The sequence below is a fragment of the Scheffersomyces stipitis genome, chromosome 1 (assembly GCF_000209165.1).
Source record: "Scheffersomyces stipitis CBS 6054 chromosome 1, whole genome shotgun sequence".
Classification (NCBI taxonomy): Eukaryota; Fungi; Ascomycota; class Pichiomycetes; order Serinales; family Debaryomycetaceae; genus Scheffersomyces; species Scheffersomyces stipitis.
Genome location: NC_009068.1, coordinates 3,140,950 through 3,166,073, shown reverse-complemented (window position 1 = coordinate 3,166,073; position 25,124 = coordinate 3,140,950). Strand labels below are relative to the sequence as shown.

General features: G+C 40.8%; 12 protein-coding genes across 12 annotated transcripts; 8 read left to right on the top strand and 4 right to left on the bottom strand. All coding sequences in view use genetic code 12, as the record gives it.

Moving 5' to 3' along the window:
• Positions 1-762: 762 nt before the first annotated feature.
• On the top strand, positions 763-3,204 carry PICST_53989 (predicted protein; the record flags this gene model as incomplete). The annotated part of the gene is made up of 4 exons (XM_001387138.1): positions 763-1,563; positions 1,813-2,044; positions 2,069-2,853; positions 2,962-3,204. Coding segments are annotated over 4 exons (2,061 nt in total), but the record flags the coding sequence as incomplete, so codon positions are not given.
• A 590-nt stretch (positions 3,205-3,794) lies between these two features.
• PICST_29180 (predicted protein) lies at positions 3,795-5,312 on the bottom strand (the record flags this gene model as incomplete). Its single annotated transcript, XM_001386896.1, has 1 exon — positions 3,795-5,312. The coding sequence occupies one exon, from the start codon at positions 5,310-5,312 to the stop codon at positions 3,795-3,797; it is 1,518 nt and encodes a 505-aa protein (XP_001386933.2).
• Positions 5,313-5,609: 297 nt separating this feature from the next.
• On the top strand, positions 5,610-6,416 carry PICST_53115 (predicted protein; the record flags this gene model as incomplete). Its single annotated transcript, XM_001387137.1, has 1 exon — positions 5,610-6,416. A coding segment is annotated over one exon (807 nt), but the record flags the coding sequence as incomplete, so codon positions are not given.
• Positions 6,417-7,068: 652 nt separating this feature from the next.
• Positions 7,069-9,809, top strand: RPG1 (Translation initiation factor 3, subunit a (eIF-3a)). The gene has a single exon (XM_001387136.1). It carries the CDS (start codon positions 7,086-7,088, stop codon positions 9,747-9,749), a length of 2,664 nt encoding a protein of 887 aa, XP_001387173.2. The 5' UTR covers positions 7,069-7,085; the 3' UTR covers positions 9,750-9,809.
• Positions 9,810-10,119: 310 nt separating this feature from the next.
• On the top strand, positions 10,120-11,252 carry RBK1 (ribokinase). The gene has a single exon (XM_001387135.1). It carries the CDS (start codon positions 10,121-10,123, stop codon positions 11,120-11,122), a length of 1,002 nt encoding a protein of 333 aa, XP_001387172.2. The 5' UTR covers position 10,120; the 3' UTR covers positions 11,123-11,252.
• Positions 11,253-11,382: 130 nt separating this feature from the next.
• Positions 11,383-12,393, bottom strand: ELO2 (Fatty acyl-CoA elongase/Polyunsaturated fatty acid specific elongation enzyme; the record flags this gene model as incomplete). The annotated part of the gene is made up of 1 exon (XM_001386895.1): positions 11,383-12,393. One exon carries the CDS (start codon positions 12,391-12,393, stop codon positions 11,383-11,385), a length of 1,011 nt encoding a protein of 336 aa, XP_001386932.1.
• Positions 12,394-13,898: 1,505 nt separating this feature from the next.
• PICST_29175 (predicted protein) lies at positions 13,899-14,602 on the top strand (the record flags this gene model as incomplete). The annotated part of the gene is made up of 2 exons (XM_001387134.1): positions 13,899-14,518; positions 14,587-14,602. The coding sequence occupies 2 exons, from the start codon at positions 13,899-13,901 to the stop codon at positions 14,600-14,602; spliced, it is 636 nt and encodes a 211-aa protein (XP_001387171.2).
• Positions 14,603-14,784: 182 nt separating this feature from the next.
• Positions 14,785-15,582, top strand: PICST_53707 (predicted protein; the record flags this gene model as incomplete). The annotated part of the gene is made up of 1 exon (XM_001387133.1): positions 14,785-15,582. A coding segment is annotated over one exon (798 nt), but the record flags the coding sequence as incomplete, so codon positions are not given.
• Positions 15,583-15,887: 305 nt separating this feature from the next.
• On the bottom strand, positions 15,888-16,638 carry RPB5 (DNA-directed RNA polymerases II 24 kDa polypeptide (RNA polymerase II subunit 5); the record flags this gene model as incomplete). The annotated part of the gene is made up of 2 exons (XM_001386894.1): positions 15,888-16,457; positions 16,567-16,638. The coding sequence occupies 2 exons, from the start codon at positions 16,636-16,638 to the stop codon at positions 15,888-15,890; spliced, it is 642 nt and encodes a 213-aa protein (XP_001386931.1).
• A 370-nt stretch (positions 16,639-17,008) lies between these two features.
• On the bottom strand, positions 17,009-20,398 carry PICST_53294 (Hypothetical WD-40 repeat protein; the record flags this gene model as incomplete). The annotated part of the gene is made up of 2 exons (XM_001386893.1): positions 17,009-18,815; positions 18,852-20,398. The coding sequence occupies 2 exons, from the start codon at positions 20,396-20,398 to the stop codon at positions 17,009-17,011; spliced, it is 3,354 nt and encodes a 1,117-aa protein (XP_001386930.2).
• A 1,626-nt stretch (positions 20,399-22,024) lies between these two features.
• PICST_29171 (conserved hypothetical protein) lies at positions 22,025-22,348 on the top strand (the record flags this gene model as incomplete). The annotated part of the gene is made up of 1 exon (XM_001387132.1): positions 22,025-22,348. The coding sequence occupies one exon, from the start codon at positions 22,025-22,027 to the stop codon at positions 22,346-22,348; it is 324 nt and encodes a 107-aa protein (XP_001387169.1).
• A 651-nt stretch (positions 22,349-22,999) lies between these two features.
• CDC6 (cell cycle control protein) lies at positions 23,000-24,544 on the top strand (the record flags this gene model as incomplete). The annotated part of the gene is made up of 1 exon (XM_001387131.1): positions 23,000-24,544. One exon carries the CDS (start codon positions 23,000-23,002, stop codon positions 24,542-24,544), a length of 1,545 nt encoding a protein of 514 aa, XP_001387168.2.
• Positions 24,545-25,124: the final 580 nt, after the last annotated feature.

The window sequence follows — 25,124 nt, the reverse complement described above, 5'->3', positions numbered from 1 at the left end:
ACAACAACATCTTTGAAACTACGAAGATGAAGGTGTTTTATGATATCTAGAGGAATCATATTTCACAAATTGGAGTACATCTAATAACTTGGATCTCGGTAAGTAGCCATGAAAGTGTGATTTCGAGGCACAATGGTGTACACCATAGACATCACAACCAAAGAATAATCTATTTCTAAAGAACGTTTCTATACAATCCTCTGGTTTGCAATCGAGCGGCGAATTAGAGAAGATTCTACGAATTTCTTGGTTGTACTTGGGCAAATTCACGGGCTCGTTAAGAGTTGCACCCATTCACCATGAAGTCTCGTAATCTTGACAGCTCTCATTTCTCACCAAGTGCCCCTAACTCTCGGTACTTAGCTGAACTTGCAAATCAGACAACACCTCAATACATGCGAATATCCCAATTTGTGAGCAATATAACAAATATATATCACGTAGGATATATATAAAATACAATTAAATGTATATACGGAAACTTGTATAAAATAGTAAATCTGTATAAAAAAGTAAATCTTTCTGTATCTATAAATATTTCTCTGGGGAGCATTCCGCCGCACAAATACGAGCCACTCCTATTGTGACTGTTTGTAAATCAAATCTCTAGATCTGACTCTGCGAGACACCAACTTTGTCTTTCGTGCTTGTCCAGAACCCAGAATATATATATAACGAATACGGCTTTACACTACTTTATTTCATCTACATCAGCTTCATCTTCAGTTCTCTACACCACCTTCATCTTTCCGTATACCCACAATGTCGTCCTTCTTCAAGAGACATTCCCCCCCAAACTCGTCCACCGTCTTTGATGATATCTTCTGGTCATGGTATCTCGAGAGCTACAGCTTGGTACGAGATCCTGTTGGCGAGCCGCTCCCTATAAATCCCAAAAAGTACTCGTCTATTTCATTGGCTGTTATCACTCTTCAAAAATACTTCGATAGTCTTAAATTGCCTGTACCCTCATCGAAGCAAACTATAGCTCTTCTCAAGTCTCCGTTTACCCAGGGGGATATAATCAAGACATTCCATCTCGTGCGTTTCTTCCAGCTTTCACGCGAGGGCTTGTTTCTCACAAACTCATATACTGATAAGCTCAATGGCACTATTCTCTACAAGGGAGCTGAGAACTGGGAGAATGTCATGTGTTACCTAGATGCGCTTCTATTCCTGATGTTTGCCAAACTCGAGTCGTTCGAGCCGATTTTGTTTATTTCCAACAGAGCACCCAATACTCTAGTCAGCCAGTTGGCAGCTTTGTTACGTCTTTACATCAGTATGCTTCGTTCGGGCAATTTGATTACAACGGACATCACCATCCGCTTGTGTGAGACATTGCTGAAATTGGGATTCAAAGAAGCAATGTCTCATAAACAACAAGATTCTGCTGCGTTGTTTGAATTCTTGACGGAAACGCTTTCTATGCCACTTCTCACGTTCAAAATTGATATCAAGCATGGTGGTAAATTCAACAAGGAAGACGACGAAAAAATCTCCAAGGAACGTATTCTCTTTGTCAGTCTTCCAGAAGAAGAAACACCGTTTCCTGAAAAGCCAGTACGAGAAGAAACTGGTACCGTGGAAGTAGTTTCTTTGAACGAAGCAGATGTAGACAATTCTGCGAGAGACTCGAGTGGAGCGGAGAACCCCGTGAAATCTCTAAATGCAGATAATTCAATCGCTGGAAATGTAGAAAAAGTGAATTCAGACAAAGGTGTGAATGACAAACCAGAAAAACTAGAAGAAAATGACTCCAAATCGTTGCAGACGTCCGATACCCTGGTTCTCGAATTCAAAGAGTTCAAGCCTGCTTCCAAGGAAGAAGAGAATGATGAAGGGATTCTTCTTGAAGAGTGTCTCGAACATTATTTCAACAACTCCATAAGTGTTAAACGAGAATTGGAAAGAAGAGCAACCATGGAAAGCTTGAAACCTGCGGCGGGGGAAGTTGTTTTCTACGACAACGCAATCCCCGAAAACCAGGAAGTCACAACTCCCACTTCCGAGGGAAATCCTGTAGTGAGATCCAATTCAAAACGTGAAGCCAACCACGAATTTATAGAGAATATGGATGAAACGATAAGTCTCCAGACTCTGGGACTGGCATCTAGACTTCACAAGAGCAACCCATTCAGATACGCTTCTAGGACTCGTTCCTCCACGCTTTCAATCTGGTCAATGAACGATCTGGAAACTGGGGGAAAGTCCAAGGAAGTCAATTTGCCAGCCTGGATGTTTTTGCGCCTCTTGCCATTTTACACTGATGACAATGATGTCACCAATAGCCAGAACCAGAGCATAGCCAAGAACTCCAAAGAGTTTGTTAACAGAAGACCAATTCTTCCCATTTGTCTCAAAAGATATTCCTTTGATGCTACTAAATCTCTGGCAAGTCGTTCTCAAAAAAGAATCATTATTCCACCATTTATAGACTTGCCCCAGTTTGTTGCTGACGATGTAGATGACGAAACGGGAAACTACAGGTTGATATTGGAAAGTGCTGTTTGTCACCGTGGCCATTCCATTGCCCTGGGTCATTTTATTTCAGTCATCCGAAAAAATACAGACAACATCTCGGAGACAGAAGAAGAGGCTCAAAACTCCACCTGGTATTTGTACGATGATATGAAGAAGAAATCTAGAATTGTAGAGAAGACCTTTAGGGAGATATTCAACAAAGAATGGCCCTATTTGTTATTTTACAGATTGGTGACTACTGACGAAATAGCATCTTCAACAAATTCAAGTAAAGCTAATCTTGCACAACAGAGTTCTTCCAACCCGTTTATAGCTCCAGCTGGTTCCAAAAATTCATACTGGTCGGACGATTCTGACACACCTTCTGGAGTACCATCTTCTGGACTTCCTCTTCCTCCACCGGCACTATCACCGATTCTTTCTGCTTCCAATAGCGACGCTCCACCTTTTGCAGTAGAAGAATATGTTCCTTTAAAGAAGGTAGATTCTGCCCATAGTAGTACTTCCAGTATTCCTATTCCAGATATTTCACCTACCGATGCCAGGTTCGTAGATATCCGTAACAAATACTACTGGTACATGATAGACAAGAACAAGAACTACATCAAAGAGCTCCCTTCGATAAAGACGTCTAGTGGCAGAGATGCCAGCGTAAGTTTCAATCCACAATTCCGTCGTAATAGTCAGTGGAGTGAAAGATCTAACGTCAGTAGCATAGATACACCTTCGCACCTAGATTTGCTTGATGGCCAGATCAATGCTAAGTCCAATGCCAACTCTACCATCAAGGTGTTTGATACAAATGGGTCCGACGAAAAGTTGGGAAGGTTACCGAACAGTACATCCAGCTCTTCACTTCTTAAGCGTACGACAAGGTATCTCACTTCTCCGGTACTGAGTGCTTCCAGAGTAGATTCAGCTTTGAGCTTGGAGAAATCAGTTTCTCCTATCAATCTCGGCACTGCGACCCAGTCTATCCAACCGAATGATGCGATTGAAGAAAACCATAAACATCATCATCTCCACCAACACCGCGGACATTCTGAGCCCAAGAAATCCTCCTTACTTCACAGAAAGTCAAAAAAGAGAGATGACTACAAAAGGGAAAAATGTGTCATCACTTAAAATCATTGTATAGACATGTAGACTTTTCAATTCATACTTAGTGAACTCATGAATTATTACTATCCATTTAATGCTTCCAGATATACAGGGGATATACTGAATATATACACATATATAGACAATCAATAATAGTCAACATTACAGCAGTCGATGATAGTACCATAATAGAAAAGCATAGTAATAGCTCAATCACAGAAATAGATTTCCCCTGTGATTCCTGCTAGAACAACTTTGCTAGATTCCTGGGGATGGAACTTGATACAGCTGATGGGTTTATCGCAAACCTTCAACTTCTTTACAAGCTTGCAAGTCTTCCAATCCCAAAAATAGCCACACCCCTTGGCATCGCCGCTCATGAGGATCTTACCATCTGGCGAGATATCGAGACCGATTCCGTAACCAGCAACATTGTGGCCTCGGAAAGTTTTCTTTTTGTTGAACCGGAACTTTCCGTGTCCTTGAATTACCTTTACCGAATTGTCCATACTCTGCAACGCTATGAAGCTACCTCCAGGGTAAATTGCAGCGGCAGGCATAGAATGCTGTGACGGATCGGAAATGAACTTGATGGGAATGTTGATCTGCCAATTCCAGAACCGTACTGTTTTGTCGTCACCTGTAGACATGAATTTATTGTTATCATCGATAATAGTTAAAGAATTGATGGCTCCTAAGTGGTGATTGTAGGTTTGAACGGGAGTATGGAAGTCCAAAGAAGAAAGATCATAGTGCTCAATATCGTTATTGCTTAATCCTACTATGAATTCGTCTTCATTTTTGGGATTGAATCGAAGAACATTCGGAATAGCCTTTACTCGTAGACTCTTTTTAATTTCACCCGTCTCGGTGTCCCAAAGAATAACTTTTTTGTCGTACCCACAGCTTAGAAACTCAGTGCCAGACGAGTTGAATGTAACATCCTTTACAGCTTGACTGTGGCCATGAAACACCCTGAGAAGCTCAAATTTGTGGTACAAGTCCCAGAGTCTGACTTCTCCGTCGTTACCACAAGATAGAAGAAGATGTCCCGATTTGGGAAAGAATTCAAGCTTGTTGACGCCCCTGGGATGTCCCAGGAATGTATGGATGACTTTCTTGGGAACGAAGCATTCGTGAGTACTTGGTTCTTTGCTTAGATCAATAGGCAAGTCTCGCCATACATGCATATAAGTTCGTCCAAGATAATCGTGTTCTTGTGAACCCAAAAACTCAGTTGTTGACTTTGGATCATTTTCATTTTCGTTATCAGAGCCTACATTGGAAGCTTCATTATCACTCTCCTGTTCATTCTTCTTGTCATTATTGTAATATTCTTCAGTTTTAACTTCAGCTTCATTTTCTTGATCTAGATCTTCAGACTCGCTTTCATATCTGGCCCAGGGTCCTAAATAATCGTCATCGCTTCCGTTCTTAGACCTTTTCTTTTTGATTTTCCTAGCTTTCAGTTTCACTTCTTGCGATGCCAGTTTGTTTCTTCGCTCCAATTTCGCTTGGAGTTCAAATGTAGCTCTGTCATAGTAAGCACCTTCAATAGTAGCTCCAAAAGCCTTTCTTTTCCTCGAATTTTCAGTGGCTATAGCTTCAGACTCATTCTCAGATTTCGCAGAGTGTTTCTCGCTATAGGTCCGAATATCATATACCGGCAACTGGGGCAATTGGACCCCTTCTTCTTCGCTAGAACTATACCCCTGCACTAGCGACATTGCGATTACCTCTATGTCTACCTTTTCATCTGAATTAAGTTACACCAGAAAGAAGTATTTGAATACCGAAGCTACTCAGTTGCAGTAGTGTACAGTATATTTTTGAAAAATCGCAGTTGATCGCGATGCTCTTCTCGAAACTTTTATTCAGTGCAACTGCTCAGAATCTCCAGCTCCACAACATAATTAGTAGCAATGGGTAAAAGAAGAGTAGAAGAAGAAGACTCGGATATCGACGTCAGTTCGACCGACTCAGAAAATGAAGAAGTGGAACAAAATGAAGCACCAGAGGAAGAAGAATTGGTCAATGTAGATTTTGATTTCTTCGATCTCAACCCAGAAGTCGATTTCCATGCTACCAAAAACTTCTTAAGACAACTTTTTGGAGACGATGCTGGCTCTTTCGACATTCTGGGACTTGCTAACTTGGTTTTGGCAGAAAACTCGGTGGGTACCACTATAAAAACTGACGGAAAGGAATCAGATCCTTTTGCTCTTCTTTCAGTGATAAACTTATCTGACAACTTGGCCAACTCCAGCATTAAAAAAGTTACAGACTACATTCTAAAGAAGACCAGCAAACAGCTTGAGTTCAACTTGATGTTGAAGAAGTTGTTCCAATCAGGAAAGAGCACCAAAGACTCTTCAAAGCAATTGAAGGTAGGCTTGATTGTAAGCGAAAGAATGATCAATATGCCTGTAGAAGTCGTTCCTCCAATGTACAAGATGCTTGTCGAAGAAATGGCCAAAGCTGACGATGCTCACGAGAAGTACGAGTTTGACTACTTTTTGATCATCTCCAAAGTGTACCAATTGGTTAACGCTACTATAGAAGACGATGACGACAAGCAAAAGTCCAAGAAGAAGAAGCCTGCCGCAGAGGAACAGGTTGAGATGGACTACTTCCATTACGAAGACATGGTTTTGGAACAGAACTCAGCATACAAGGGAGTATATGCTTACACCGAAATCAAACAGGAGACGGACTCAAGAAGAGTGTTTACTGAATATGGTATTGATCCCAAGTTGAGCTTGATGTTGCTTGAAAAGGATAAGTTGGCAGCTTGTGTTCCTTTGATGGAGGAGCAGTTCCCACCTTTCTAATGTACAATATATAGATAATGCGATTGAAAATGAAAGTTGAAGAAAGTAAAGATAATGTAATAGAGGGTATTGATATAATTGGTAAATCTAGAAATGCAATACAAGTGTAGGATTTAGAGTGTATTTGATAAAGGTTCTTTTCTCACTATTATATCTCAAGATCCTGTAATTACACCACTTCAATTCGTTGAAGAATACTTAGGCTGGAACTCTCAAAGATTCTACAAGTGTATCTTTTGCTAACAACAGCTCACAGAAGTCAACAATTCCAGATGTTGACAACTGGTGAATATCCCGAATAAGTATACGAATGCAAGATTATAATTTAATATGTCTGAACAGAAAAGCATGCTAGAATTCTTTGAAAAACTAAATATTATAACCAACCAAGTTGCTTCCTACCTACGATATCTACTGGTTTCTGTACATATACAACATGAAAATGCCCCATTCGATATACCCTTTCTTGACCTCTTCTGGTAACCCCAAGTCAAGCCGCGCTACCAAATCCAGTTTGCACCCACGCGATAATCTCAACAAACTTGCATACACACGACCGCTCAGCGAAAAATTTTCAGATTGTTAACTATGGGATCAACTTTTCAGATAATCTACCACAAGAGTTCGTTGGCTTTTTATTTTACATATCGAGAAGTAAACACTGTAGAAATGGCTCCTCCTCACCATAGAAACCACAACTTCCGTCCGGAAAACGTATTGAAGCGTGCCGAGGACTTGATCGCTGTGGGCCAGCGTGAAGCTGCCTTAGACGTTCTTTACGACTTGATTACTTCAAAGAGAATCAGATACTTACAAGTAGAAGACTTGGAACCCATTGCCCTTTTACTTATCGAGTTGGCAGTGGATTTGAGAAGAGGAAAGCTTGCCAAAGATGCCCTTCATCAATATAAGAAGAATGTGCAAATGCTGGAAAACGGCTTAGAGTCTGTCCAAGTCATTGTCAGAAGGTTCATTGAGTTAGCCGAGAAGAAATTGGACGAAGCCCAAGCCAAGGCTGATATCAGAATTGACCAAGAGGAAGCCGACGAGGATTTGGAGGCCGCCCAGACACCAGAATCGATTATGTTATCTGCTGTTTCTAACACTGATGCTGCTGACAGAACCGAGAGAGAATTGGTTACACCTTGGTTGAGATTCCTTTGGGAAGCATTCCGTGCCTGTTTGGATATCTTGAGAAACAATTCTAAGTTGGAAGTTACGTATTCTGCCATTGTGAATTCTGCATTCAAGTTCTGTTTGAATTTTTCCAGAAAAGCTGAATTCAGAAGACTTTGTGAATTGCTCAGAGCACACATGCAAACAGTCACCACTCAGACCAAGACTGCTACCAACAATGCCATTGACTTGTCTGACACTGAAACTGTCCAGCGTTACTTGGAGCAACGTTTTGCTCAGTTGAACATCTCGGTGAAGTTGGAGTTGTGGCAGGAATCGTTCAGATCTGTTGACGATGTTCACACTTTGATCACTGCCTCTAAGAAGGCTCCTAAGGCTAACATGATGGCCAACTACTACGAAAACTTGGCCAGAATCTTCTCTGTTTCCGGTAACTCTCTTTTCCACGCTGCTGCTTGGAATAAGTTCTTCAACTTGTACTCGCAGTCACCCAATGCTTCTGACGAAGAGTTGAAGCGTTACGCTTCTTTGCTCGTTTTGTCTACCTTGGCTATTCCACAAAAAGCCTTGAACACCAACGAAACAGTCGTGGACGAACACAAGACCAAGAACTCCAAGTTGACGTCGTTATTGAACTTGAACCAAGTGCCTACCAAAGAAGGCTTGATCAAGTCTATTACTACCAGATCCATTTTAGCTTATGTTGATGAACCCATCAAGAAGTTATTCAAGCTCTTGCAGGGTGGTGAATTCCAGCCATTGACCATCAAGTCCAAGATTGTTGAGATTTTCCAAGTCATCGAAGCTGACAAGGACTACAAGCAGTATGTCTCTACATTGACCGAAGTTATCTTGATTAGATTGTATCAACAAGTAGCTCAAGTCTACGAGACAGTCAAGTTAGACTTTTTGGTTTCGTTGGGTGTTATTGAAGGCATTGAGAATTCTTTGTCTAGTTTGGAAGTAGAGGACTTGATTGTCAACGCTGTTAAGGGTGGACATTTGTCTTTAACAATTGACCATGAATCCAATGTAGTTTCTTTCAAATCTAACCCATTCGAAGAGTCTCTTGACGATACTACTACTGACAAGTTGCAAGTTTCGCCAGCTGAATTAGTCAGAGCCCAAATTTCGAAGTTAGCCCAGACATTGTCTTCTGCTGCTCTTATTATTGATCCAGGCTTTGAGGCTCGTCGTGAACAGGCACGCGCTGTTGCTTTACAGAGAGCTGTCAACGAGATGGTCAGAGAACAGCAAGAGATTGCTGATCGTGTCCAGGTGATCGAAGAGCGTAAACGTATTGCCGACAAGAAGAAGCGCGAAGAAGAAGAAGCCGCTGCTCGTTTGAGACAAGAAAAGTTGTTGCAAGAGCAAAAGGCCGAACAGGAGAGATTAGTGGCTGAACAAGAGAGAAGAAACTTGGAGAGATTAGAAAGAGAAAAGGAGCTCATCAGAGAACAAGAAAAGAGAAAGATCGCCGAAGAAATCAATGCTAAGGGTATTATCAAGGTTGATTTGGATAATTTGGCCGAATTAGACACCCAAAAATTGCAGTTGATGCAAATCCAGCAGTTGAGCAAAGATAGAAAGGAATTGGAAGACAAATTGAAGGGTGTAGCCAAGAAGAGTGACCATCTTGAAAGAGCCTTCAGAAGCTTCGAGTTGTCGCATTTGGAGAAGGATGCCGAAGAGCAGAAGGAGCAAGAGATCAAGAACTACGAGCTTGCCAGACAATCCAAGATTGCCAGAGCCAAGAAGGAGTACGAAGAGGCCGTAGCATTGAGAGACCGTTTCAACCGTATTGTTCCTGACTACTCTAGCTTCAAGTCTGTTATTGATAAGAAGAACGCCGCTAGAGTTGCCGAGTTGAAGAAGGAGGCTGCTGCCAAGTTCAAGCAAGCTAAACAGGAGAGAATCGAGAAGGTCAAGGCACAAAGAATCGAAGAGTTGAGAGTCAAGCGCGAGAGAGAAAAGAAGGCAGCTGCTGAAGAATCTGCTAAGAAGGCTAAAGAAGCTGAGTTGGCCAAGTGGAAGGAAGAGTTAAGAATCCAAAAAGAAAAGGATGAAGAGGCCACCAGAAGAAGAGCTGAATTGGAGGAACAGGCTGCTGCCGAAGCCAAGGCCAAGCTTGCCCCACCAAAGCCACTTACCTTCGCTGAAAGAATGAAGTTGAAGAGAGAAGGTAAGCTTGCTTAGACACTTATAGCATTAACTATATGGTACAAGACTTAGTGTTGAGAATTATAGAAAGTATTGAATTGTATCACTGTAGACGTAATATCTAATTGAATTAGCATATTTGGTGAATCATCACGCAAAGTTACATCTTGTTAAGATATCGCAGAGAAGACCAATTGCGAGAACCAATTTTTTATAATCTTTTTATATAATATCTCTTCGATTTCAGGCGATCCATGGAAGTCTTTTAATAGAATACTCGGAAAAATCCTTCCAAAAGTACAGAACTGAAAAATCGTGCGGCACTTCCCCATATTTCGTTCACTTCACAATACCTAAATAATTTCATTATATTTCCATTTCTTCTTCCTAGACAAATATACATAGCTATGACTATCATCACTGTCATTGGATCCCTAAACTACGACTTGGTTACTTTCACCAAAAAAGTGCCAGAGGCTGGCGAAACGTACCAGGCCGATGCCTTTGAAAACCATCTTGGTGGAAAAGGTCTCAACGAAGCTCTAGCCTCGTCCAGATTAAGTGCAGACGACTCTACGCAAGTCAGAATGATTGGAAATGTTGGATCTGACACTTTTGGAAAGGAATTGGTCCATGAGCTCGAAGTCACGGGTGTAAACACTACCTATGTGAAGACAATAGAAGGCAAGGCATCTGGAGTTGCAGTGATTCTTGTGGAAGAGGACAGTGGAGAGAACCGTATCTTGATTACTGCCGGAGCCAATGGCGAATTAAAGCCAACGGAAGATGACTATTCTCTATACTTTCCTCGGGAAGAAGCTGATGCTCATTACTTGATCCTTCAGAACGAATATCCAGACACCTTCAACACCATCACTTGGATCAAACAGAATCGTCCTAACATCAACATCGCATACAACCCTTCGCCCTTCAAGCCGGAATTCATCACCTCGGAGGTTTTGTCGAGAATCGATTTATTCATTGTGAATGAAGGTGAAGCCATGGATGTAGCCAAACATCTCTTGCAAGATGAGGAATATTCTAAGTTCGAAGCAAGTATCACCCAAAACAGCATTGAAGGGTTCAAGCTGTTAGCTCTTAAGTTGCAAACCTTAGTCAATCAGAACAATATCAAAACCATCATCATAACTATGGGTAGTCGCGGAGCTACATATGTGTCCAAGGAGACAGAGGTTCCACAATATGAGCCTTCAAGAAAGGTCCAGCACGTAGTGGACACAACTGGGGCTGGAGACACTTTCTTCGGCGGAGTGGTCCTGAGTCTTGCTGGAGGAAAGAAGATCGAGGACGCAGTCAAGTTTGCTACTACTGCTAGCAGTTTGGCTATACAGAAGAAAGGAGCAGCTGAGAGTATTCCTCACTACGATGAAGTTTTGAAGAACCTTTAGAGAGTATTCAAATAATTCAAATAGAGTACCGAGGTAATAGTCTCACTATTGAAAAGTTTTAAAGAACCTTTAAATTAATATAAATAGAAGTCTAGACACAAAATAGTATTAATAGTGCATTATGCTGAAGAAATTTGGGAAGGGATAAGTAAGAGATCATCATGCCGTAAAGATAGTAGAATTGCGATTCATCTTTAAAGTTACAGAAAGTGAGTTGAATTTGAAATCATTAAGAAATTGTACTGGATGAAGCACAAATTCTATGCCTTTCTGGAACGGAACTGTTGATTCACAATGCTTTCTGGAGTAGGCGACAAGGTTCTGCCTGAGACGTAAACGTACTCATTGACTTGGGCAGCAACACCCCCGTGAACAGCCTTGACAATTCTAGCCTTCTTAGACGACTTTCTCTTGTAGACGTCAATGTAAAAGGCAATGAACAAAACCAAATACGAAGACAAGATGGCACAGCCAGAGTATGCGGCCAACATGGTACCGGCACAGTCACCACAAATAGGCAAAACTTCGAGATATTCTGGGAAGTAGGTGTAGATGAGCTTTTGGTACGTAGCGAAGTAGACAAAGCCCAAGTCTAAGACGAACTGGATGATCTGGAATCTGGTGACCCATTCTTTCCACCACACTCTGATACCTCTAGCAGCCAAGAAGTAGTACCAATACATGACTACGTGTACTCCCAAGTTCAATCCGATAGGAACCCACGAGATAGGAGTAGAACCAATCAACTGCGTGTAACATAACAAGGCAGTAGCACCATGGTGGTAGGTGTGCAAGAAAGTCAACTTCTTCTGTTTCACGACCAAAAATACGGTATCAATGAACTCAGTGAACTTTGTCAAGTAGTTCAAGTAGTAAAGAGTCACCATTGGCTGAGTCCATGAGTTTTCGTTACAAATGGCATAGAAAAGACCTTCACGGTAGATGATAGGGAACAACTGTTCCACCATAAGAATCAACAACGTGAATGAAAGCGAGGTCAAGAACAAGTTGTGAACTTGGAACGGTCCGTTCAATACGAAGGGCTTGATGTTGAACTTCTTGAAAATGAAATCTCCACCGAAGATCACCAAGTAGTAGACACCAATAGCCAAAGCTACTGGAGGAAAAGTGGATAATGGAGTCTGACCAGGGACAAATTCGAACTCCGAGGGGATAAAAGCACCACCGGAGACGTTGGAGACGACCTTGTCGAACAACGGCCATAACGGGATACCGAAAGGTGCATCAACTGTTGGGAAAGGGAAAGACATCTTGATTTGTAATTAATATGAATCTGTAAGAAAGTACTGAAAAGTTGAATCTCGATGAGATGAGATGTTCAACAAGAAAGCAATAGATGAGTGAAAGACGAAAAGCAAAAGAGTGCAATATCCAACGTTGATATAGGCTTATTGGTCTCTGGTCCTCAAGCGTAGCAAACCCCTTGGCGAGTATGGGAAACAACGAATAAATATAGAATTAGGAATAACAAAAAGTTGGAGGTGGAAGAAGTGGCGACTTCCGGGAGGACAATAAGGTCGGAACTGGCGAGATGTGGTAGATCTGAGACTGTCGGACTACTTAGCAGACCAAAAAAAGAGACGAAGACAGAAAATAGAAAATGGACAAAAGAGGCAAAGTAAAAAAGAGAAGGATTAATTCCATATTGCTAGGCATTTCGGTAAGTCTTTCTTGTATTCTTTCGGACTAGTTGAGCATGGCTCTTTATAGTGTTTTCTCTACTCTATTAAATTTGTATGGATGCGAAAAATGTAGCTGCGAAAACTTCGGCGAGGGCTCAGATTAGAGTTACCGAGGTCCAAATTAAAAGAAGACTTCAGAGAGCGAACAGCTTGGTAAGACTCGACACTCTGCAATTGTATACGACTGTGAGTTAACAGGGAACTTTTTCTTGCTCTGGCAGAATTGAAAGCCTGGCCTGCTTGTTTGTGACAGCCTCTATGGCCAATCAGTTTCTAGCAGAAGGTAATTTTCCTCATGGGAGCATCTCACAGTTCCGGTTTTATCCCCGGAATTACACAACCGTTTGTTTACAACGCGTGAAAAATTTGCGGAGGGGTCCACAAAACTTACCACGAGGAACCGTGAATACCGGGAGAGGAGAAGAGTTACAATAATAGAGAATGGGACAAGGAAGTTGGGGCAGAAGAGCTAGCACATTTAGCAAGCAGAGAACTTGCGGAGCTCACAAATGTGTTTAGGGGAAATCTTGTTCGCCAGAGTTTCTGCCAGGCAGAGACCACCAGAGATACTGCTGAGCAGAGCATATCTGAGTTTTATCAAGATTGATCTGTTTGCTGAATTTCGACGATATTCGAGGGTACGAATATGTTCACAAGATCTTCACATGACATTGAAATAGGAGAGGTCGTGCTGGGCAAGATGGCTTAGTATTACATAGAGGAAACGAATGGGTAGAGAGACAAGTAGAACTGTAGATAGTGAAGTTGTACGAGATTGAATTCTAAGGCACAATAGCGGATTAGTATGTATGGGAAAATGAAGGCTGCGAATGGCACAGTAGCCTTTCAAGGTACCAGTATGGGCATAGGGTTTCAACAAAGTTTGCCCATTGGAGTTCATATTTATATATTAGTTTTCTGGAGATCCCTCGTTACTCTGGAGTTCAATTAGCCTCTAGTTATATTCGTAATTTTTTCCTCTGTTTTCTATCTTTTCTTACTGACAGTACTTTTCAGTTTCAAAAGCAACACTTCTCTTTTAGGTCCAGCTGTAACACCTCTCATTCACCGCAATGGCCAATTCCAGCAGTTCTGGAAGTGAGTCATCGGACTCAGGCAGCTACGAGTCGTCCAGTGAAGACGAGCTCATTCTTCAGCCTGTTTTCTTGACAAAATCGCAAAGATCGAAGAAAACAGAAAGTGAAGATAATGAAAATCGCTCTAAGCAAGCTTTATTATCAAAGATCGACAACAACATTAGCAACAGCATTAACGATCTCACAGTAGATTCAGAGACGTTATACGACGGCATAGACGATACAGACGATCTAGATCCAGAAAAGGAGTACTCTGACTGGAAGGAGAGAGAATTGGCCCGTTTCAACAGAGATAGATTAGCATGGCAATTGGAAGAACAAGAGCAAGATGAAAAGATACGAAGACAGCAACTCACCGAAGAAGAACTCCAACAGAGGTTTGAAGACAAGAAATTACAACACAAAGAAACTACAGGCATTTCAGCTGCCGTCTCTAATGTCACAGTAGGAACGGCTGGAACAAGCAAGATATACCATAAGGGAGCATTTTACCACGATGACGAAGATATCGATAAGCTTCTCAAGAGAGACTACGCACAAGTAGACGAGGACAACAAAAAGGATCATCTGAGACCAACGAAGTTGAAGTTTAAGAAGTAAGTTGTATTATAGAAGAGATGAGATAGTATATAGAATGATCACAGAAAGACTACTCGAACGCCAGGACACATTCAAATTAGGATCATGTGATGCTTTACAGTAGTTTGACAACGACACAGCATGATCTGGTCCTGATAGCCATAGAACATGTGGTTTTTCAAAAGCTCTTCACCATAAATTTTATCACGATCTTTATTTTGCATCTTTACCGGCATTTTTATGTGGAATTTTGAAAGTGCGAATATGATTTTTCACTTTCGTCTTTATCTTCTTCTCCAGGTTTACACGCAACCACCACCAAATGTCGCTCATACCCTTGCCGGAATCACTTGTGCCGTTCTTGGAGCCGTATCTTCCGACTCCTAAGATTCAACACCAAAAACGTCCTTTTGTAACTCTCACATATGCTCAATCCCTAGACTCCAGAATAGCAGCCAAAAAGGGTACCCAAACTAAGATTTCCCACTTGGAAACTAAGACGATGACTCATTATTTGAGATCAAAGCACGATGCCATAATGGTGGCAATCGGAACCGTTCAGGCAGATGATCCGAAGCTCAATTGCAGATACAGAGAAGATGGTAACGATCACAGTCCAAGACCTGTCATACTAGATCCACATGGAAAATGGAACTATAGTGAATCCCAATTGCGAGCAATCTGTGATAACAAGCAAGGGAAAGCTCCTTATATCATAATTGAAGAAAATGTCAAACCTAAACAAGAAGACATTGAAATATTACAAGAGCAGAATGGACTCTTTATATATCTTCCATTATCTACAGACCATTCTGCAAATTGGGATCTCATACTACAGAAGCTTCACGATCTTGGAGTAGAATCAATAATGATCGAGGGTGGTGCTATGGTCATCAATGAATTACTAGATTTCCACAGGACGCAGCATGACTTGATCGACAGTCTCATTATTACTGTGGGACCCATTTTTCTAGGAAGCCAAGGTGTAGAAGTTAGTCCCAGAAAGCAGGTTAATCTTGAAGACGTCAAGTGGTGGACTGGAGTCAGCGATAGTATAATATGTGCCAAAGTAACGAAGTAACGATGTAACGATAGTAGATATTTTTTGGCAAAACCAATATCACAATAAGTATATCATGATAGAGCCCAATAATACATAGACAAAATAGTGCTATTTCATAACGAATAGAAGTATAATATCTATATTATTAGAACGCAAAATCAACGCAAAAGGATTACTTCATCATGAAAATACATTCAATATCATATTACATATGAAACTACTACACTTCTTTATCAACTATATTACAATATCTATCCAAAAGCTAGATAATACACTCGCAGATACTAAAAATGAAATATCAGAACAATGTTCAACCACATTATTCACAAACAGATTCTGTACGATGCATAACGACCAGACGTTTCTGATCTTCTAATGATTTTTACTACTTCTCCTCTCTTCAATCCCAAGTATCTGGCCACAGGATCTTCTCTCTGGACTCTAGGCAACTGCGACTCCTTCAATCTGTATCTGTCTAACAATTCCTTCTTTTCGTCTCTCGATAACTTGATATGTTTAGGAACTAACTCGTGGTGGGTGATGTTGACCACCAAATCCCCTTCTTGGAATGTTTCTATGGATGCAGGAGAAACAGTGGGGATCAACTTGTTGGCAGAAGGAGTTATCGAGTTCTGGTAGATGAATATACCAGTGCTGAAGTTCTTTTCACTGATGTGGATACAGAAATTTCTCATAGTCTTGATACCCACAGAAGCTTCATCACAGAATTCGACCCATAATGAACCCAAGTCTGGGAACTTATCCAACGACTCAGCAGTAGGATTAGCTTGGAAACACATCAACTTCCTCTGTGGTCTGCCCATAGAATCACAGATCTTTGCCCTGAACTCGTCCAAAGACATGTCTACTTCCTCCTGGGTGATATAGTAGCCCTGGAAAGATGTTAGTATTTCTAGCGTGAGACATATTATTTTGTGAATTTCATGTAATGAATTTTTCAGTTCACAAAATTTCGAAATTTCGATTTCTTCAAATACTTACTCTGTCTCTGACCATCTCCTTAACTGTCTTGAAAGACCTGAACAAACGAGATACAGTTCTGTCGTCTTCCATTGTGTCTGTTGTGCGATTCTTACGGATACTCCAAAGAAGATATGATTGTAGATTTGACATTGGATTTGCTCTTCTGTATACGAAATTCTCATCGAGAAAAATTGACCTTGATACACGTGAAACCGCACGTGACATAATCAACAATCAAGTGGGTGCAAAAATATTGCTAACCATAGAAATAGGATATAGATAAACTCTTCCGCCATTTATACAGAAATTGAATATGTGATTGAATACATGATTAAATAGACATTCAAAATGTATTTAATATACTTTTGATCCATTGTACTAGTTTTTCAAATCTGCTCTATGAGTCTATGCCTACAGTTTCTCCGTTAGTCTATTGATTCTCCTATAAGATTTTATATGTCTACTTTTCAACATCAAACTTCCTTCTAAACCTCAACTCAATATCGGAACTACTCTTCCAGATCGTCGTTTTAATCGTCTGTAATGTCATATCTGAAGGCAACTCCTCACCTCTACACTCAAGAGCTAACCAGTCTGTAGGCAAGCTCTTCTTGTCTTTCATTTCTGACGTCTTGGAATCAAATTTTTCGGTCAAGAAAGACAAAACTTTACTCACTCTGAGCATGTTATGCGACGTCAACTTGATCAGACTCTCGAGGACAGGCAATTTCTTGATCTTTTTCTGTGCCTTGCCCCCTATCTTCTTATTTGCTGGTAGACTGGTGTAGTCCACTTCAAATAGCTGGAAAGCTATCTTAGGGTGTTCCTTTTGGGGGAACCTGTTGAAGAGAATAGGATGTCCAATCCAACGAGGCAACTGCATTCTTAACTCATCCACCAAATTGGACTTTTCGTTCGCTTTGATGTCAATCTTCTGTATATCTTCCAATGTGAAGCTACACACATCACGATAGTTACCAAGATCTGGAGAATACTCGAAGATGATAATCAACAAATCTTGTGGCAACCTCTTGTTGTTAACAATAGGCATGTATGGTATATCAGGGGTCTGGTTCTCGTCCAATGAAGGATGGATAGAATCCACATGCAAAATGGACGGAACCGACTTTCCTTTACCGACAATATATGAAGAATTATTGTATTTATCCCAGTAGATTCTCTTATTAGTTTGTAACAATTTCATGATTGAGTTATCGTAGTTGACGTTTGAAGAAGACGAAACAGCAGCAGGAGAATCGTCGCTGAAGTTCAAGAACTCAGTTAAAGGAGTTTCCAGAATGCTCATTTCACGAACACTGTTCTGTGCTGAACTAGCTGGGCTACCACTCAGTTGAGCCAAATTAGTCAAATTAGTCCTTGAGGACTTTTTGCTAAACTTCTTGAGTTTCCTAATACTACTTGAGATAGAATTACTATCGCTGTCGTCCTCCTGGGGAGTATTACTCAATGTTCTATTACTTTTCCGCAAAGATCTCATTTCTTCTCTCACTTTGCAATCAAACTCCCATTCATACAAAGCGTAGTTGCGGAAAATTGAATTAAGTAATACGGCACCAATATGGAACCGATCATCGTCTGTCACCTTGATTCTATTTCTAGGTAACATGCTGTTCTCTGGGTGGTCAATATCTAAGAATGGGTAATTCTTGATCAAATCGTCGTAGTAAACTTCTACATTCATGTACGAAGATTCTTTCACAGTAACCAATAGCTTACCAGCTCGAATTTCAACTTCACACCAATTGTTCAAAGTATCAGAAGTCTGAAATTTCCGGAAGATAGCATCCATTTCTTTGAGTCGTTGGTCCAAATCTTTGCTGTTAACCATCGACAACTTGGATTTGTCGTATGTGAATGTTTGAAGCTCCTTGCACAAGATAATGTCCCATATCTTGATATCACCATTGAGGTACAAAACCAAGAGCTGAAGCTTGTTATTAAACGATCTCTTAGAAATGATACTTTTAGCAGATATCTTGTAATCACTAATGGGCTGTCTGTTAAATGGAATCAACGTTATCTGATCTGCAGGAATCGGATTCAACAAGATCTCAACTGGAGTGTTGTCTATAAATTTGCTTTGCAGATTTTCTACAGGTTTAATGGGCTCTTGATAAAGAGGATTTGCTTCCTGAGATTCGTACTCGTCTTTGAATGCATTGATAAACTCTTGTGATGGACCACCATTCACGTTCAAGAACATCGAGTTGTATTCTCCCTCGTCGTCGTTTTCTGCTGATTTATCACTTTCCATATACATGTCTGTTGGTGGAGTTCCTGACTCAAACATAGCATGTTGATGTGCTGAAAAAGTCGATTGAATATCAAAAGTGTTGACATTGGTATCCATAGAGAGATGAGATATGAGGTCGTAAAAGTCGGAATTCAAATCTGTTTGATCGTTCTGTCCTGGAACAGTGGCGTCTTCGGGAGCTAGACCTGAAGCTAGGTCGTCATTGAGCTGATTTTCCTTGTTGATGGAATAGTCTAAACAAGTCCTCAAATACTGATACTTGGATAATTGGTTTGTATCTGGGTTGTAGAACCGATTCAAAGACTCATAGTTCGAAGCAAACAACGTATCCTCGTTAGATTCCCAACATAAAGATAAGATTGGAGATGAATCTTTGGCAACGATGGTCGATATACCTAACTTCTCGTCTATAACAAGATTATCGTTTGAATTAAACGTCTCAAAGCCGTGAAACTGGTCCTCTTCAGGAACAGAGTGAGAAAGAAAAGATAAGTCTGTCTTTATGATGTTTCCTCCCTTGTCCCCAGAATAGAACTTAGCAAAGTTGTTGTCTTCGCTTGACAAAGACCATACAGGGTAGTCATGGATATCAAAGTTTTTGTAAACTTTGAAATTCCGCAAGTCCCAGAGCTTGATGGAAGTGTCAGAGGAGCCACTCAAAATGAACCGCTCGTTCATTAGCAAACATCGGATATTGTCCTGATGTCCGATCAACTTTCTTATGAACGGGTTCTGGCTTCTTCGATCATATATATTTATGGTGTTATTGGGTCCACCAGTAGAGATCAAGTTCTCACTATTGGCTAGAGAGTATATGGAAGCCGTTGGTTCCATAGACGAAGACCGATTAGGCACCAGAAGAAAAGGCTTGAGCGTCAACAAGTCCCAGGCAATAATGTCACCATCAAGCCCTCCACTGAACAAGTGGTTGGTATTTTTGTTGTAAGAGAGTTTCTTGATGTAGTCTGTATGCATGTTGGGGAAGCGATGGACCTCGCTATTATTTGTATTGAAGTTGTTTGTAGTCGTCGTTATCGAGTTATCATCAACATTGAGGTTCAACAACTTGATCGAGAGATCAGATGAGCATGAAACCAAATCCCGGTCGTTGTTGATCAACTTCATATCATTGATCCAATCGAAATGGATATTATGGTTGCGCACTATCGAATATTCGGATACACTTTCTACATGACTATTTCGATTGCGCTGCCTGCTGTAGCTATAGGGCAATGGATTGGACGATATAGAAGTTTCCAACTTCAAGATCTTCTCATCGATATCTGGATACTCCTCGCCGTTACTGGCTGGTTCATAGAACTCAACACCAGCGATATCACTCTGCTCGTTGTTTTGTTGACTTATCCCGTCTGAAAACGGGTTTAAGTGTTCTTGGTGACTCCATACCTTGATAGTGCCATCTCGGCCGGCTGTGTACAACTGCTGGGAAGCCAGGGAGTATTGTGTGGCATTGATGGGAAGAATATGGTTTTCGTTATGAGAAGAGTGGCCCAACACATACGAGAATCCTTTCTTCGTAGGCGTGGAAAACGTTTTGGGTGCTAATGAAGGCATGTCTATGTATAAGCGTGTATAAAATTGTATTGTTGTGGAATGGTTATGAGGTATGAGGTCTGAGTGAAAAATAGGAATCGAAATGAATGAAAGATAGAGGGAGACTTTTGGATTATGGTATACTCAGTGGAGTTGAAGGTGACTTTCTGATCAACTAGTAGGTTTTCGAATGGGGTAAAAAGTGATAGTGTAATCTGGGCTTGTAGGTCGAAATAATCATCAAGTTTAGCAACGGTCTATAGTGAATAAATGAACAATATAGGAGTGAAATGGTATGCTAAACTGGATTCAAAGTCGAAAACTGTCTGGTACGCTGAACAAAGCAATGACTCTAGCTACAAACCAGATACAACGTACGTCTAGTCCCGGTCCCAAGAAAACCTCGATTTCGAATGGAAACAATTCGATTAGTTGTGATGATGAAAAGCACCAGCTGATAGGATTCGCCGAAATTCCGTCGGTGTAATGAGCCGCACCGTGGTAGATAGGAAGTTCGAATATCACGATAGCCAAAATTCCCCAGCCAGATATATTTACAGAACCCGACGACAAAATATGGCGATAGCAAACACAGTTTTCAAATTGATTGTGGATTATCTATACGACCTCGCTAACATTGTCGTCCATAGCTTGTTCTCCGCAAACCTATCCGCAAAGTTAACTATGGGGCAACCGGTTTGTGCACTGTCTCACGTTTTTGGGTAAAACTCCTTTTTTACTTTTGTGCCGTAGACCTCCATATAGGCACATCGTGGCTTGATGCTGGGATGGACCATTGGCCCAATGGACCTAAGAAGACCAGTTCAAATTCATATTGTAGTCGTTGTACGAGTCAAGGAAACCAGACATGGTACTATTGTTTGATTTGGTGCGGTTTCGAGCGACAGAAATCCAAAATTTCACCTCTGGTCTGTCCGTTCCGAGCTCTTCTGTGCTCCTCCCTGTGCACCCCACTAATTCCATCTTACATGTCACTATTTGCGCTAATAGCTTGACACACCAAGAAATATGCATGGCTGGAGTCTTCGAGTTGGGCCGTTAAAACATCTCCCGTGGTTCCCTGGAGCTGCTGCCCAATCGGGAACTTGTATTCTTATCTCTGTGTGTTTGGTCACGTGAGTTTCTTGAATTCTTCCATCCCTGATTACGATTCTTCACCGTGGGCACAGATTTAGAACCTGCCAAGTTGTAGAGCCGATGACTTCAAATGTAAGACAGAATCGTATGTTTTCAACCATGTATGCTCTCTAACTGACGTTCTGTTTGGTGGGTTAGCTGTACTTTATACTTGCTTCTCGTACATAGTCAAAGGGTAATCGATTTCAAACGAATTTTAAAAGGAACAGATGAAACCGCCAGTGTCTAGACCCACAGTCTGACTCCGTGGCATTTATCGCTTGCAAGCAGCCGTCTATTGTTGAACTGAGTACCGATACAGCCTGATCAGCTCTCCTTACCTTTACGTAATTTAAAGGTGTGCATATTGGAAAATCCAGTTTGAAAAGTTGGATCACATACCAAGCAACAGAAGCTCTGCTTTTCTTTCCTGGAGAGATTGTCTCTATTCATTTGCTTGTCTGGTTCGCTACTCAACAAGTTCAGTTTTTCAGAGCTGTTGGGTTTCTCATGTCAGAGCAATCTAAGGATGAGGTAGCGTCGCAGTTGAAGTCCACCGTCTACCTCACGGTAGCTAAGATGGTAGAAGAACAACTTGCCAAACACACGAAGAACACGGAAACAGTTGTGGCAACACCCATCTTCATAGCTTCATTGGTTGATTTGGTGTATAACCAAATTGTCAATCTTGGTGAAGATTTGGAATTGTTTGCTCAACATGCCAATCGGTCCACAGTTAAGCCAGATGATTTATACATGGTTACGCGTAAGAATGACATTTTGACGAAATGCTTGAAAGAGGTGGAGCATCAATTGAAGCAGCACAACAGCTGAAATCTACGATATGTTTACGGTTTACGAGACATGTGCACATAATGTGTAGTATTTACTTTGTAGTTGGGTTAATAGACAGAGAATGAATGTGAAAAATTGCTATTACAATAAGTGAAAAATTGAAAATCTGACATCGAAGCAGCAGGAAGACATAAAAACAATTTTGTGGTGCAAGTCTCTTTGTTTTTAAATATGAATAGTGATTGCGGTTCTTAATGGTTGTCTGGTCTGTTAGCCGTGGATCCCTTTCTCTATGGGCCCTGTCGTGTCTCCAGCAACAAGCCAGCCATCTTAACTATGTGCGTCTTAATTAATTAATTGTGCGCGTCTGACGCATACGCGGTCTCATTACACTTCTCGTTTTGGAAAAATCATTATACGCGTTCTTCACCAAGGAGTGGATTCGAGGTTCATTTGAGATGATCTGTAAATATGAAGGGATAACGTTCTTTAATCACTACTACAGATAGTGCTGTTTCAATTCGTCCATTCCTTAATTCTTTCTTTGTATCTTAGCACAATCTTTCTTCATTTTACTCATCAGCATTTTCTTCATTTTGAAAATTCTCAAACTTATATTCACATCTCCACATTTAATTATCTTTCAATTGCATCTTCATTTTTCACCAAACTCATTCTGTAATATCTACAATGACAGTACTTCAAGACAAACTGAACATAGACATTGCGCCTTCGACTCCCCGTCGTAAGAGAACCATTGACTTGGCTGGCCAATTACTCACACCTACCTCTTCTGCTAAGAAATCCAAAACCAATATCCATATTAGCCCATCGAAGAAAGGAGTACGGAGACTTGATTTCTCGACTCCACCCACAACACCCACCAAACCAGCTAAGGCTGTTTCGATATACTCAAAGGCCAAAGCTTTGTTTCTGAGGGGCTGTTCATTAGTCGATACCGACGATACTTCGCATTTACCAACTAGAGATCGTGAAGCCCACCGTCTCAATGACTTCTTCTACACCAACATCAGAGACAAGAGTCCTAACAGTTTGTATATTTCTGGACCTCCAGGCTCAGGAAAATCAGCGCAGATAAGCGTTTCTTTCAACTACTTGAAAGCAAAGTACGGAAACTCCACAGACAATTCCATAGTTAACATTGAGGGAAGCACCGCCAAACTCATTTCCATCAACTGTATGTCTCTCAACAACGTTGAACACATCTTCCACGAGATCTACAGTCAAATTGAAGGTAAACTACTGATCTCGTATACGAAAAAGAAAACGGCCGAAGATTTCTATCAGCTCTTGGATACTCATCAGTTGTTAGACTCTGTAGTAGTTGCTTTGGATGAATTAGACTCGCTTTTAACTAGAGACCAGCACATATTGTTCGAGTTGTTCAACTGCGCTTCGTTCCGAGGAGAACCACACAAAGTCAAGTTGATCTTGGTCGGGATCTCCAATGCTTTGGACTTATCGAATAAGTTCTTGCCTCGGTTGAAGAGAAATGGGTTGAGCCCACAATCGGAGCAGTTTCTTCCCTACACAGCAGAACAAATTAGACTGGTGGTTATTACGAAATTGAAGTCGTTGAACGACGAAAGTGAAAAAGAGAATACTACTTGCCGTGCTATTCCATTATTTCACCCTGTAGCACTTATGCTCTGTTGTAAGAAATCAGCTTCGATAACTGGAGATTTGAGAAAAGCATTTGATATCTGCTACAAGAGTATCGAGTCTTTAGAGAAGGAGTTGGTTAAGAAGGGCGAGGACGTTTCTAAGTATACGATTAATAACTGTCCCCAAGTCCTCATTTCGCATGTAGCAGGCGTTTGTTCAAATTCTTTTGGGGAGAACTCAAGTACACGTTTGCAAAACTTGAACTTGCTACAGAAGGCAGTGTTGTGTTGTCTCATCAATAAGCAACAAGTCAATAAGTGTCAAGATTTGAACGTGAATGCCTTCTTTGATTTCTACGTCAAGCATTCGGCCGCAAATGCTGAAAAGTTACTCGGAATCTTGAAGAAGGGTGAGTTCTTAGAGATCTTATCTGCATTGGAATCGTCTTCAGTGATAGTATTGTCAGATAAAAAAGAGATAAAGAAGTCGAAAAACGTATTTAACGTCGACATCGGGAACAAGAATATCAAGTCAAATATTCTTTTTAATGATATGGTCAGCGCCATAGGGGAAGTAGGAGTCTTGAAGAGACTCTTATATGGGAAATAGAGATTGTTCAAACGAACAATACACTAGCATAGTCATAGACAAACAGCTAGCTAGTAATAGACTGGTTCGCATTATAGACAGAATAGCATTAAATATTAATACATCCAAATTACATCCATGGGTATTTCAAAAGGTGGACGTAGTTCCTCCACAATACCAGTGTTTCACATTGTATTGTAATGAGATGGGACCACTTTCATAAGATAGCACAAATAAGAGAAGATAGGAGAATCAAAATTTTGCACTAATAGAAATAGTAGTGTCTGACATTTCCACTTCTCAATCTTTGGAAGGTACATATAACAGTAATGGACTCGTATTCGGAGAGTAGCACTTATCGTACTGTTATAATTACTTATTGTAGAATTCTTGAGTTGAGGACTCTTCATTTGTCTAAGCCAGCAATATTAAAAGTAAGACACTAGTTGCGAATATCTCGTTAAAGACGTAAAAAAGAGATTATTGACAGACTCGACTGTAAAACTTGATACTATAACATTCTCTTGGGAGTCTGTTAGTCTAATAACCAATTACATCCACAAGTATAACAAGTAAGGTATTCCTATTATTGCTGGTCTGT